Raw genomic sequence first — 14,415 nt, 5'->3', positions numbered from 1 at the left:
TGTGGAAGATTGAAGCATAGATTGGGAAATCTGAGGAAAGGAATGTAGGTTTATCTTTCACCATCTATGAGCAGCAGTGTTGAAGCTCTGAAAAAATATATATATATATATATACATGGCTTAATGATGAGGAAAAAATGGGTGAATATATCACAAATAATCTCTTCTGTGTTCATCATTCAATAGTTACAGTTTTGGATGAGTTTTCTTAATCTTCTAGTCTTTCTAATGAAAATTTGAACATTTGATCCCTTTAATCTATTTGCGTAAAAAAAAACCAACTAAAAAGCCTTTTTTAGCTATGCATTCTAAGCACTTCTAAGCTCTCTCAGTGTTAATGTCCATTTAATTAAACATATTTTATGTCTGTTTGGATACTAAACATCAGGTGGGAAAACTAGTCACACTATTCACATTTTAAACAATGTATAATTCTTGGAAACAGAAAGTTAAATATGAATGATGAAACATTTTTCTATTCTACTGTTGTAACCATGATTTAACAATAAGTTCCATGGAAGAAAAAGGGACAGATAAAAACAGTCTGTTAGATCTGTTTAGTGCAAGGAGAGAGCATCTTGGATTTTTGAACAGTAAAGTAGACTTGGCAGATAATGTTTGATTACCTTCCTACAGTGATATGAAAGGAAATGCCTAAATCTGTTAGTCTTCCATTAGTGAAATACAGCCATGGGAAACAGGAGATGAACCATGTTTCTAAAAAAAAAATAAATACATGCTATATGTAAAATTGAAATACTAACTGTAAATGCACATGTGGAATGTAGAGGAAGTACGCCCTGCAGAGGACACAATTATGATGAACAACTCATGGTAAATAAATATCATCTGTCTTCCTACTAGAACAAAAGTGAGGATCTCTGAGGAATACAGTGTATTAGTTTTAGTAGTGCTGACAATAAATCTAATGCAATAAAAGCAAATTTGCTTGACTTTTTTTTTGTTGTTGTTGTTTCTTTTTTTTTAAAAAAAAAAAAAAAAAAAAAAAAAAGCTTCTTGAAGGGTTTTGGAAGCTCAGTGATTTTTCAGTGACTCCACCTTTGAGAGATATCACTTTCATGAAGTCATATGTTGTATGTGAATCCTAGAGTTGTTTAGAGCAGGTATCCATGTGAGTAATTTGCCTCCATGGACTCATGGGATTATTTTTTTTCTAGCATCACAGTGCCCAGTCCCTTCATTTTTATCCAGCTATTATGAATCGTGAGTTAATTCTAAAGAAAGGAGGGAGGGTTAGTGTGGATCTGTGGAGGCAATATATTCAGAGAATTCCAGTTACTGATAAGTAACCTAGTTTTCTCCTTCATAAATTTGCCTCCCCAGATCCCCACCCCTGAAGATTAACCAGCAGTAGCAATCCACACCGAGAGGACGGCTGAGGAGTGCTTAATTATAAAGGTACTGTGAAACAGTTCTCCTGGTATGATCTAGCCTCAGCGTCAAGAAAATAATGATGGTGAAGGTATGTAGCTAGCTTTGTCTAGCAATGCTACAAATCTATATTTTTATTTTTTTTTAAGTGGGCACTGGCATAAGTCAAGTTGAAATACTGACATAATTCTTCTCAAATATCTACTAATCTTGTCCAAAAGTTATTCTTTTTTATTTTTTTCACTGTGAAATACAGGATTAAAAACTAAAAGTATTTCAACAAGTTATGCGTCTCTGGAATACCTTTTCTAAAACTTTAGGCTAAGAGGGCATTCAGTCTTCAGAATAAAATTGTCAGTGTCTATACATAAAATTATCAGGGAAAACCCTATCTTACAGCATAGATTTTTTTTATATATGTCATGTATATGTTAGAAGAAAGAATCTGAGGTCTATTTTTATATAAGAGCTATTTTGAATTACAGTCTAGCTGTTAAATTTCAAAGGGGAGAACAGCTTTAGACCCAAACGTACAGTTTACAGAACTGATGTTTGATTTTTGAAAAGTATTTCACTACCTTCTAAATTTTCTCTTATTCGTGCAAATTTGGGATGTGAATAATCTGAAATCAGGAATAAATTGCACATCTGATGGCTGAAACTTTGTCCTAAGACATATGATTCATTTTAAGATACACCGCCTCAAAGGTCTCATACCTGAGAAGGAGAGATTACATCATATTTGAAATATCTGGGTTTTGAGTGAACCCTTACAAATGGTATTACATGGTATTACATATTCTGGAGCATGATGTTGTCGTCTTGTGACATATAGATACCACTCTGAAAACATCAGTATATCAACCTCTCTTACACTCTGATTTTTGTGCATATTTTTCTTAAGCAGTGACTAGTTCCATCTTACAGTGCTTGGACAATCCTTTAAAATGAATTTATTTTAGTACTGAAAATGAGGTATTTAGAGGAAAAGAATTACTGACACCAGATCTTTTGCAAGCATAGCACTGTGCAGTCTCATCATATCTTAGTAGTAATCTCTTGCCTTTAAGATAAGATTTTCTTCTTCTGACAGTCATGTTCCATCCCACATATTGCACTCAGATTCTGCTTAAGCAGCATCACGCACTTCTGAAACTCTAATACTTATTTTATTACTCCATATGTATGAAACTCCCATGTGTTTGGGAGTGGGTGAAGGAAGTGGGGAGAAAGAAACTTCTGTATTAAGAGTAGTTTCTTGGCAACAGAACCTAACTTAGAAACTCTGATCCTACAGTTTGTATCTTAAGAATTCACTGATGTTTTTGGAAGACTGGTTCACCTTCAACTATTCTTTCCTTTCTTATATTTTTCTAGTGATATCTTATTAAACTGATCCAAATGAGTCAAGTAATGTGGAATTTCTGTATCCAAGTCAGCATATAACATGTTGAATTATTGCATCCACACAACAGTTGTTGTTAGAAATGCTGTGTTCAGAAGAGTCAAAGTCTCTAAGCAATAGCTTTTGCTGGTATTGTGAGACCTAGTGAAGACTGGTTAGAAACATGGAATTGTTGGTAACTGACTTTGCTGCTACCTTTGCAATCAATGTACACAGAGAATAAAGTAGTATGGTCTTGTTGCATGGGATGGATTCGCTGCTATAAGTATTCAGGGCATGTTTGTCCTCAAGGGAATATTTATTCCCATTAGGAAGCTATTTTGATAAAGTCATTGGTTGAGGGCAATCTTTCTTTGGTTATTGCGCTAGCTTTTTGCTGTGTTTGATTCAGTTTAAATTTTCCTAGAATTTAGTTTTATATATTGTTTTATATTTCATCTAAAACCTTTCTTCACATTAAAATGTTTGTGTTAAAAGTACGGTTATATCAGCCTGAGACATTCAGGAACACATCTGTCTTTTTCTAAAGTCATATTGCTTTAATATCCTTCCGAAATCAAATGATTTCATGTGTGTGAACTCAGTTTATGCATTTTATACATTTTCAGTATTACATTTCATTCTACTGTCATTACTTGATCACCCTAACCCCTCCTATTACCTTGTGTAAAAGGATTGTTCTCTGTATTGACATTACCTCATTGGCATTTCACAGTTCATAAGAAATATCACTGAATCTGTTTCTACTTCTCATGTAGAACTCTACTTTCCAACCACATATTTCTCAAGCAGCATAATGAAAGATGCCTTCTGTTTCATTGGTTCCCTACTCATTTTATCATTTCTGTTTAGTCCTGTACCTTCTGTTGAATCATTAGTTGAGTTTCTGAATGATTAGTCAGGAAAAAACAAGTATTCTGTAATAACGAAGCTTGCGTATGCTGTTAGAATTGCAGTGACATGTAAGCACATAATGCAGTTTTCTAGACCTCCGAAAGGCAGTTGTCCTTCAGTGATAACTTTTTGAAGTGTTTCCTATCCTCAAACTGCTTGATTTGAATACACCCTTGAAGCTGTTAGTAGCCCATTAGCTGGATCTCTTCCCTGTGAATATGTTACATGATTTTGGATTCAGGTTCTAGGTGAAGCTGGTTTAAGCAAAAGTGGATAAAGCCTCGCAAATTACCCCCTGATATTTTCAGAAATAAATATCAGATAATAGCAGCTGACTTTCATGAGTAGATTGCAGTTGTCTGTATTCTTCCGTACTTCTTACTCATATTGCAGAGCCTTAGGAGGAAATCTGGTTTTACTTGTCTTTCATATTGAACTCGTGATAATTTTACTAACAATGATGTTGTAGGCATTAGCGGTTATAGTTATGGCTATGTGTCAGAGTGACATACATTAAATTTTATTTACATGTCTAGTAAATCTCTAGTCCTGGCATTTTTTTTTCTTTTTCTTTTTTTTTTTTTTTTTTTTTTTTTCTCATAGAGCTAAACTCTGTTCCTGTAAAATTGGCCAGTTCACTCTCAGTTTTCTGAAAAAATGCCCTGTTTAAAACTGTGGAATAGGGTTTTCAAGAGGCCTGTGCATGTGTACCAGATGGTACTTCAGTTTGTGACTGCCTGTAATTTTCCATGTCTTTTAAAATGGTTCAGTAAAAAGAAATGTGTATAGCTAGATGTGAAGTCAGAAAGCAGGCCAGTATCAACAATTTCCACGATACTAAATTTCTTTATAGAGAATATTTCTCAAAGCCTACTGAGAATCTATGTTCACAGCTTGTAATATTGTACTGCCAGAAATTTAAATATGAGAGCACATTAATTTTAGTAAGAACAAGCTTCTCAGAAGGCATCATTCTTAGTATCTTATTAGAAGGATTGCCTGTAGAGATCTATACAGATTATTCTGATGTCCTCATCCAGCACTGATGTAACTCCAGTAAGTTCAGGTGTGAGCAGTAGTCTCTACTGAATTCAGCAAACTTTACCTGTATGTTGGAACAGGCAGAATTTTGATGATATTTTCTGTGTGGCATGATGAGAATGAGGATACTATTCAGCATCTGTTCTTGAGAGGCGATGTTTGTCAGTCAGTCATCCATTCTTGACTTTAAAAAGACAGAATTCAGATTTTTTTTGAGGATAACTCAATACATAAATGATCAAGCGAGGACAAGATTGCCTTGAAACTGGATTGTCTAGTTAGTATGTCAACTGTCTGTTTAAATTTTAAGTATTTTATTGGCATGAACTACTTAGGATAAGACACTGTCATCCTGTTTGTATACTACTGTCCTAGATACTCTGACCCTTTTAATAAAGTATATTAATTTTGCATATGTGTATTGCACTTCCAAAAAGCAGTGTCGCTGAACAAATCATAACAATCAAAGCAGAACAGAAGACTGAAAGCGAAAACATATTTAGCCATAAGATCCTGAAGAAGTCACCATTTCGCTGTATTTTACTTCATATTTAAATCAGGAAGCCGCACTTTGAAAGCTGTTCTAAACACAAATCTGGACACAAATGACCCAAAGAAACATGCCAGCTAAAAAATATTCCTGTTGTTTCTATGTCTTTAGGGTTTTTTTTTTCTATTACTCCCACACCTTTCCATTTGTACCCTGTTGTTCCTTGACCTGTGTTCCATGAGCCCACTGTTTACACTCAGCCACCCAAACACTTCATCTCTGTGACAAAGTACACTTCAGAAAATGAATGGTAGTCATCAATCCAACCTGTGTGGTTCCAGGATTATTCACGGGTCAGTTCAGAGCATCAGCAGGAAATGTCACAATTTACACCACATCGGAGGTCAAAACAGTTTAATTTCTTTTATAATACCACCAATTTCTTTTAATTAATTTAATTCTAGTTAATTTATTTTATATACCACCAATCCAACATCATCTTTCCTTGCCACAAAAGGCTAATAAAACATAATAATGGATTTCAGGAAGAAGGTCTTTTAGTCTAACATAAGTTTTAATCACCTCTTCCAGTATTACAGTTATATTTTTGAGAAGCAAGTTTTAATCAGGAAACAGGTTACAGCAAACACTCTAAGTAAGGAATAAAGGCTTTTACATTCCAGCCTTTCAATTCTACTTGAAATATGTAGTCTGAAAATAAAAGTTGCTCTATATTGAAGAGAAACCTATTAAATGAATATGGTGTGTCACAATTTTATGTTATTTTAAATGTTTTCTTAGAGGCTGACAGTCATGGATGTTGGTTGGATATGCATAACTTCACAAAATAAAGTTAGTATAGTGTATTGAATCTACTCCTTAAGTTCTGAACTGGAACTGAAGACGTCCATTGTATCCATTTATCTAGTATAAACTGTTTTTGCTTTGCAATCATCTACATGTGTTCTTCACAGGAGAAGAGCTGTGTACAGGCCTCATATCAGGCTGCTCCCTGGAATGTTCCTTTGGGTTCCAGACTGATGCCCACAACTGTGAGATCTGTCAGTGTCGTCCACGGCCCAAGAAATGCAAACCTATTGTATGTGACAAGTATTGTCCCTTTGGATACGTGTAAGTGTTCTTATTCTAAGCTTATAATGTATGTTTATGCCTGTTTGATATACCTGTATGTATTGAAAATATGCAAAATCTGGGAATATATACTTGTGTTCACTTTGAGAAAATTGGGGAAAGTATGAGAAAGAAGAAGTGTCATTACTTAATGTAAGATTAAATCCATTTATGCTAAAATTAAATTAAAATTTAAAAATAATTTAAAAATAATTTAATTTAAAAATAAACAATTGATGCTAACATCAGTTTGGATGTTAGCACTGAACTTACATAAGTGGATATGTATGTATCCAAATATCCTTTGTTACTTGAAATACAGAATCAAGCTTGCGCCGTTGTAAGTAATAGAAGAGTATTACTGGAAACAGTGGTCGTAAGAGGGACTAATAATGACTGGCTCCCTTCAGTTCCTTTGACTGAACATATTACAACTGGTGAACTTCAGTGGTCATTGGTGTGATTTCAGAATAAAGCTCAAATCACAAACCGGTGTTTTGGTGGGGTGACTCAAAAGTTCAAGCACTGAGAATTTTAAACCTAAAAAGTACAATAAATAAAAGAAAATGTTGAAAGGAGGCAACTACTGATGTTAATGTGGTTGCCATGGATGACCATCATTTGCCTAGTGAGAAGAAGACTGCAGGCTTCATTTTAGATCATGAACAATTATTATGCCCTTCAGGACTGCTCTGTGGGCTGGCACTGAACAACCTGGTTCATCTTCAAATAGAAGGTCTTATAAAATGATAACATTGAATCTTTCACAGAATCATACTTTTTGTAGTTAAGAGTAGTCATTTTTTACCCTCTGTGTGTGACTGACTTAGAATATTGACCTACAGAGGAAAATTAAAAATTTCAGTGTTCTTTCTGTACTTCAGTAAGTTGAAACACTGTTTTTCTCTTCACTTTTTTCTCTTGATTCTAACTAAAGTTTGTATAAAACAGTTACATTAGTAAATCTGTGTGAATTATCAAGCAAAGGGATTTTAGAAATTATAGCAAATAATAATAAGCATGGTATAGTAGCATGGAGTAAGATAAAGGTGGTTAAAAGCAAGCTGATATAAAGCTTGTGCTACCATGTCAGGAGCCCTGTCTTTGGGATGGTCTTTCAGTTGCATTTTTATACACTTAGCTCAACTTGAAACATTCTAAAGCTAACTTGAAATCCATCAATTTAAATTCTGCTTTCAGCTAAAGGGTGTAGTTTAATTATATCAAATGTGTGGTTGTTTTTAAAAAATGTTTGATGTTTAATAGTACTATTGTATGGGTTTTTTTTAAAGGAAACAAGCAACCTAATCTTGTCATTGTCTACAAAATATATACTAATAATGGCACTGATGTTAATGAATTGAATAATGTTAATGATAACCATGAATGTAACAGTTTGTAGCATGAAGGGCTAAAATTGTAGTAAGAAATGTTTTAAAATCATTTTATTGCAAACCTCTCTTTAGACTATAATTATTTAGTCTTGTAGTAATGTAGTACATTCTTGACTCAAAAGCATATAGAGCTGTATTATCTGCTATGGCTTGATATGCCTGTTGCCCTTCACATGAGAACATGCCGGCAACATTGATGCACAAACTGAAGGCAACTGAATGTTAAAGACGATTTTCTTAACTTGATCAGTCACTTCAGAGGTTGCTTTTGCTCTAACCATGACATTTAGACATTTAAGGTATCCTGCTGACCTTTAACAAATGATTTTGGTAATCTAGGAAGAACAAGCATGGCTGTGAAATCTGTCGATGTAAGAAATGCCCAGAAATGCCTTGTGGTAAAATCTGCCCAATGGGCTTCCAGCAGAACAGCCACGGGTGTGTTATCTGCAAATGCAGAGGTAGGTGTTGCCATTTATCACTGCAACATGTTTTTAAAGCATTTGGAAGCCAGATCAAAGGAAACCTACACAGAACCTGTACAAATTGAAATGCCATACCATAAATCTATGTAAAATTCTAATAGGCTAATGTAAGAAATTCTTACAAAATATTCACAAAAATACTTCTATGAGATTTCATAGCCTGTGGGTATTTACTGAGATACTTCACAGATTTGTCCGTACTTCAGATTCATTATTTCCTATGATTTTTTTTTTATTATTTTTTTTTTTACTGCTTGAGTTTTCAAATATTGGTCTCACCCTCCTGTGTTTAAAAAAAACAAAACAAACAAACAAACAAACAAAAAAAAACCTTATGTTGCCCCCTAAACTGTATTCTGTGTTATTATAAAAACAAAATATCCTGAGATTAAACACTGGATTATCATGAACTATTCCTTAAATTATGTAATCATTAGCAACTCATCCAAGAATAGTTAGGGCAATCATCAGAAAGTTCTGGGGTAGCCATGAGTCCTTGTTAAAACTTTGATCCAAAATTCCTATGTAGGATGAGTGAGTTGGTAAGTAACCTGGCTGTAAATTGGCTCCACTTTCTAATCTGCCTCTTCTGGAATTACTTTATGCTAGAGTAAATAATAATAAATAGAACCATAGAAATACAGAGATCAGATAGCCCTCTAAAAATGAGTCCATTTCTCTGCCCTCACATGACACCAAATGTATCTGGATAATCCTCAACAGATGTTTGTCTATTTGTCTATGACTTCACTTCTTAAGAAACTCCAATCTCCCCAAAAAAAAAAAAAAAAAAAAAAAAAAAAAAAAAAAAAAAAAGGTTAAAAAAAAAGGTTAAAAAAAAAATCTACTCCAAGCTCTCTAACCTATATTTTCATGTGGTTACCAATATGAGACACTTTAAAATGAGTTTTTTTGTATTTCCATCTTCCTTTCTGAGATTAAACCATCTACTTATTTTCCTCAGCAGACTCAGGGAACAATTTATCACCATTCCCTGTAGGATTCTGGCAATATTTAAGGGTTTGCAATTAGAGACTCCTGAATCTGTTATTATCAAAGTCAATGAAACACGGGTCTTGTAATCTCTACTAACAGTTCTGAAAATGGATACTGTACATTTGCAGCTGAAAAAAAAAAAAAAAAAGAAAAAGAAAAAAGGCCACTGGTTCAGATCATAGAGCTGCATTTAAATGTCTGATGTCCCTTACTGCACCTTAAGCTGAACTTGCCTTTGCTGACTCTTTTCTGACATGTCTTTTCTGACATTCCTGACTCATATTTTCCTTGTAAACTACTATAATTCTCGGTTTATATTCAGCCATACCTCCAGGTATTGAGTTATTCTCATTTTGTATTTGGGAACCTGATTTCTTCATTAAGTATTTCCTTTTGTACAACATTTAGTTATAAAATGAAAAATGAAAGCTATCTCAAACTGTTGTGTTAATCTTGGATGTCTGCTTATGTGCTTACTTTGCTTTTCCAAGTTTAGGAGCTGACATAAGAATATCTTAGTAAAAAAAATGCCTGAATACATCAGATATTTTAAAACATAGAAGTATTGTACCCATTTGCCTTTTTTTTTTTCTACATTTCACAAAACAACGTGGTAGTGCAATGTCTGTATACTGAGTTCTTATTCAAATGATGTGCAGCAAACTCACTTCATAGCATCTGCTTGTCATTCCTAGGCCACCATTCATAAATCCACCACAGCTGGAGTGCTCTTAGTTTTTTGATGAATTTGTGATTTCTTTTTAATTAACTAGAAACACGTTTTAACAAGTCTTCTCATTCTGCACTATTTTTTAAAATGAATAATTGACAAGCATACTAATACGAACAGCTTTACATATGTAAGTGTAGGTGTATGACTGAAAGCAAGTCAGTTCACTGACAAACTGACCCCAAATCCTCCATCATGATAACTGTTAGGGATTGTTAGGATCTAAATTCACTGCTGATTAACAGAGAATTTATTGAGGCTGAGTCCTTCTGCTTATCAAGATCCAAATGAGACTTTATCATCCCGAGGCCAAAAGCCTCCCTGTCCTGGCTGAGAGCAAGTAACGCAACAGTACAGACAATTGTATTGTCATCTCAATAAAACCCAGGAATGAGGGATAAAAATGGCAGAGCACTCATCTTCCAAACATCATTTATGATAACTAACACAAGTAATTTCTTGTATGAAATATTTCCAGCATCTGGCATGACCCTCTTAGAATATGCCTGTATTTTTTTTAAATTCATGATACAAATAGAGCCATCTTGTAAATACCTTTAAATTCTACTAGCTATCGGGTACTCGCACTACAGATAACATCTAAAACTATTCTGGTTAATTTTAAATATGCCTCATGTTTTCTACCATTTCCTTACATTATTTAGCCAGTACTGCATTACTGTATGATTAAAGACGGTATAAGCACAACAGAAAGAAGTGATTGTATTTTTCAAGGCAATAAATTCTACTGTGTCTTACTACAGCCTTCAGTATACTTTGTAATTACTTCATATGTCTCCAGTTTATTTCTAAATATCAATGATACTTTCATTAATAACTTGATCTCATATGTACTTTAAAGATAAATGCAAGACAAGCGTGTAGTATTTATATTTTTCTAAGCAATGCATGCTTATTAGGAAATTACATTTTCTTTTGACTTCTTGCAGAGGCAACTGCTTCTCTTATGCCTCCAGTTAAAACAGGCTCTTGCCTGTCAATGGATGGGCGCCGACATGAAAATGAGGAGAGTTGGCACGATGGATGCAGGGAATGTTACTGTCACAATGGACGAGAAATGTGTGCCTTGATCACCTGCCCTGTTCCTAATTGTGGCAACCCCACCATACATCCGGGGCAGTGTTGCCCATCATGTCCAGGTAACATTCTCTCTTGTGTAATTGCGTTTCTTTTCACACGGGTACAATAAATTCTGCATTACAATATAATTGTAATAAGAAGTGATAAAATGCAGAACACTTATGAGAGAACATTACAGTATTAGAATGTGGACAGATGATGAGTAATTCCCTGACTTAATATTGATTCCTACATTATTTTATATGCTGAATAGATTAGTTTGTAATAGCGTGATATTGTCTATGACTTGATCATAAGTCATGTTACAAGTAGGAACAAGGTTTGTGGTGCTAATAGGAATAATGAAATAGTAAGAAAGTACTTGCATGATTCAAGCAATTATGAATGGTTTCAAATTCCTTGAAAAGAACAAGAAGTCTTAGAAACAAAATATATTGCCAGATCTTTTTTCTGATAGTGACAGAAAAGAGTGTATCCTTTCTAAGATGTCATAAGATAATGGAATCATCGCATCATTTGATTTGGAAGGAACCCTTAAAGACCATCTAATCCAACTCCTGTGCAATGAACAGGGACACCTACAGCTACATGAGGTGTTCAGAGCACTGTCCAGCCTGACCTTGAATGTCTCCACGGGTGGAGCTTCCACCACTTCTCTGGACAACCTGTGCCAGTGCCTCACCACCTCTACTGTAAAATACTTCTTCCTCATATCCAGTCTAAATCAACCCTTTCTTTTAGTTTGAATCAATTTCCCCTTGTCCTCCTATGAAGAGGTCTGTCCCTTTCTCTCTTATACCCCCTTCAGATATTGAAAGGTGTCTCTCAGATTTCCCCCAAAGCTTTCTCCTCCAGGCTAAGCAGCCCCAAATGATAGATCTCTTCATAATCAGAAGAATTCTTAAGAATGCTTCAACAAATGCTGATGTCCAATCCATTTTGCACCCTGTTGTAAACAGAAAAACGTAGTCCTCAAAAGGACATGGGACTGCAAAAGCTGGATCTGCCTTTCAGCATCTCTCTGCATGTACCACTGGCTCCCAGTATTGAGACTGGGCATGGTGTCTGTGGTTTCAGTGCCAGTCATGGTGTTGCTTTTGGCACAGTTTTGTTACAGAACCAGAGCTATTTATAATACTGAGTAATTTAGCAGTGGTTACTGAGGCTGAGCAATTTCTGCTTAGCATCATATTAATGACAAACATTATTGAAATTGTTAGCTGACTTGGAAACATGAAGAAAGTTACTCCCACTATTTATGCACACTTGAGGATCCATCCTTTACTTGCTTCCTTCTCTCCCATTATTAAGCATATGTCTGGTTTTGTCAGGTTGTATGTAAGATTTTTGCCACATCAGAGTGCGGTGTATTGATTTCACACCACTGCTATTAAATGAATATCATGGCTTTCAACAGATAAAAATGCAGTTGTATATGTGAGGTTGTGAGCATGACAGTCAAATGTATCTAACATAAATAATTAGCAGTCTCAATGTAGTGAGTTTTAAATCACACTTTAGCCTACTGACAGGGAAGTGGCAGCTCTCAGAAATCTCTTTTCAGACTGAAAAAGTTGTTTATGCTCAATTTCACATTTGGTTTTCAACAGAACAAGAAATACTTGGCTAAAATACTCATTAAAACCATTTTTCTATATATTATGGGATTCAAGTGGATTGTCCCAATTCTTATGGAAAGCTCCAGGTTTCCTGCAAGATTTAGAAAGCCTTTAACTTCTAGTGTTTTGCAGAAGCATGCTTCTCAGACTGTGTGCTTGCCTTGCTAGTTACTCCATTAGGAATATAGTAATTGCACATTTGCAGCAACTCAATTGCAATAATACATCAATACCAGTGCTGGTAAGGGAGCTGTAAGCAGTAACGTACATACAGCAGTACTCTCTGGTAAGACATTTAAGATTATGAGCAGTATAGAAGCTGTGACTTAGCAAAGAACTTAATGCAAAGCTTGCCTGACTTTGGATGTTTTTGCATAAAATGTAATAGATTGTTCCAGCTGAAATAAGTCAGACAGTGACAGGGCAGCAGACTAGCTGTCACTTCAAGTGTGGTAAATGCTACTGAATCCTATCTGCTATTCAGGAATGTATGCAATGGGAAAAAGGTGACATAAGTTAATCATTGATAGATGAGTTTATTACCTTAAGGAAGAAATATCAAAGTACTTTCTGAACAGGGAAACATCAGCCTTAGTCTATTTTCTTGAGCTCTACCTGTCATTTTCCAGAAGAGAAAGCAAGTGATGGAACTGGGCATCTTCTGTGAAGCAGCACCACAGAGCAAATTGCACAAACTTAATTCATCAGACAAATACAACATTATTAAGAGTGTGGTGAGAAGCACATGTACTTTGTTAGCCTTGGGCTATCCAAATGACAAAAGTAGGAGAGAGGGACCTACAGAAAATGGTTTAGGGATACTGAATAATTACCTGGAGGTCACTGTCTAATCTCTTCCCTTCACAGCACAGGAATTTTGAGGGAGCTTAGTTCTTAATGTCCAACATCAGTTGGGTTGAATTGAGGCCAAAGAGCAGTGTGCCTGCAGCTTTGTGTTGCAACAGGTTAAACTTATGGCTCACAGAATTAAATAAAATATGCCAAGTGGGGCAGCTTGGTTCCTACATGCAGTACATAGAGAAAGCTTGTTGGTTCATGCCAGGTCCACACCAACCAGCACGCTAGCCTGGCATCTATTTAGATTACTTAGAAAATATTACAAAGTTGTTGTTTTGTAATTCATCCATTATGTGCAGTGGGGGCTTTTTAACCAGGCTGTGTAAGTGTAGTCCATGGCTGCGTTTCACTGATGGAAATTGCTTAAACACTGTCTTAACACAGGACAGGTCTCTTTTTTATTTTTAAAACACCTATCGATGAAGAGAGCCCCATTATTTTAATGACCTACTGGTTGGAAGACGTTCATACAGATCAAGGATTCTACTTGAAGGAGGTCAGATCCATTCTCTAACTTCCTGGATTTCTAATCCAGGCTGGATGAGTCCTTGGGTAGGGCTGTAGGATTAATGTAATTAATTGTGTGAAAAAGAGCTAAGATAGATTCAGTGAGATAATCACTGAAAATAAAAGTCTACTCACTGGGTTCATCTTGGATGCTGTTTTTACTTCAGTCATTATTGCAGATTATTTTTTTAATTTTACTTCAAGAAACAGTCTTTCACTGACATATTTCCACTAGTGTTTAGTGCTTTTAAGTTTGTAAGGGCTATGGATGAAGATTATCTGCTTTTGGTTTTAGTCTGGCATTGAATGTTACAGGCACAAATCACATCGGAATTTTATCATAGGCAGTTGAATCAACTGCATACATACTTA

At 35.1% G+C, this 14,415-nt stretch overlaps 1 protein-coding gene across 2 annotated transcripts in view; it reads left to right on the top strand.

The window, feature by feature from the left end:
• CRIM1 (cysteine rich transmembrane BMP regulator 1) overlaps positions 1–14,415 on the top strand; it is a 158,425-nt gene that overhangs the window by 131,412 nt on the left and 12,598 nt on the right. For both annotated transcript variants that reach the window (XM_015857693.2, XM_015857694.2), the window contains 3 exons: positions 6,197–6,353; positions 8,087–8,208; positions 10,909–11,118. In XM_015857693.2, the coding sequence (XP_015713179.2) occupies positions 6,197–6,353; positions 8,087–8,208; positions 10,909–11,118 (489 nt within the window). The remainder of the gene's footprint in view (positions 1–6,196; positions 6,354–8,086; positions 8,209–10,908; positions 11,119–14,415) is intronic.

This window comes from Coturnix japonica, chromosome 3 (genome assembly GCF_001577835.2).
Source record: "Coturnix japonica isolate 7356 chromosome 3, Coturnix japonica 2.1, whole genome shotgun sequence".
Lineage (NCBI taxonomy): Eukaryota > Metazoa > Chordata > Aves > Galliformes > Phasianidae > Coturnix > Coturnix japonica.
This window is presented reverse-complemented; position numbering and strand designations above follow the sequence as displayed.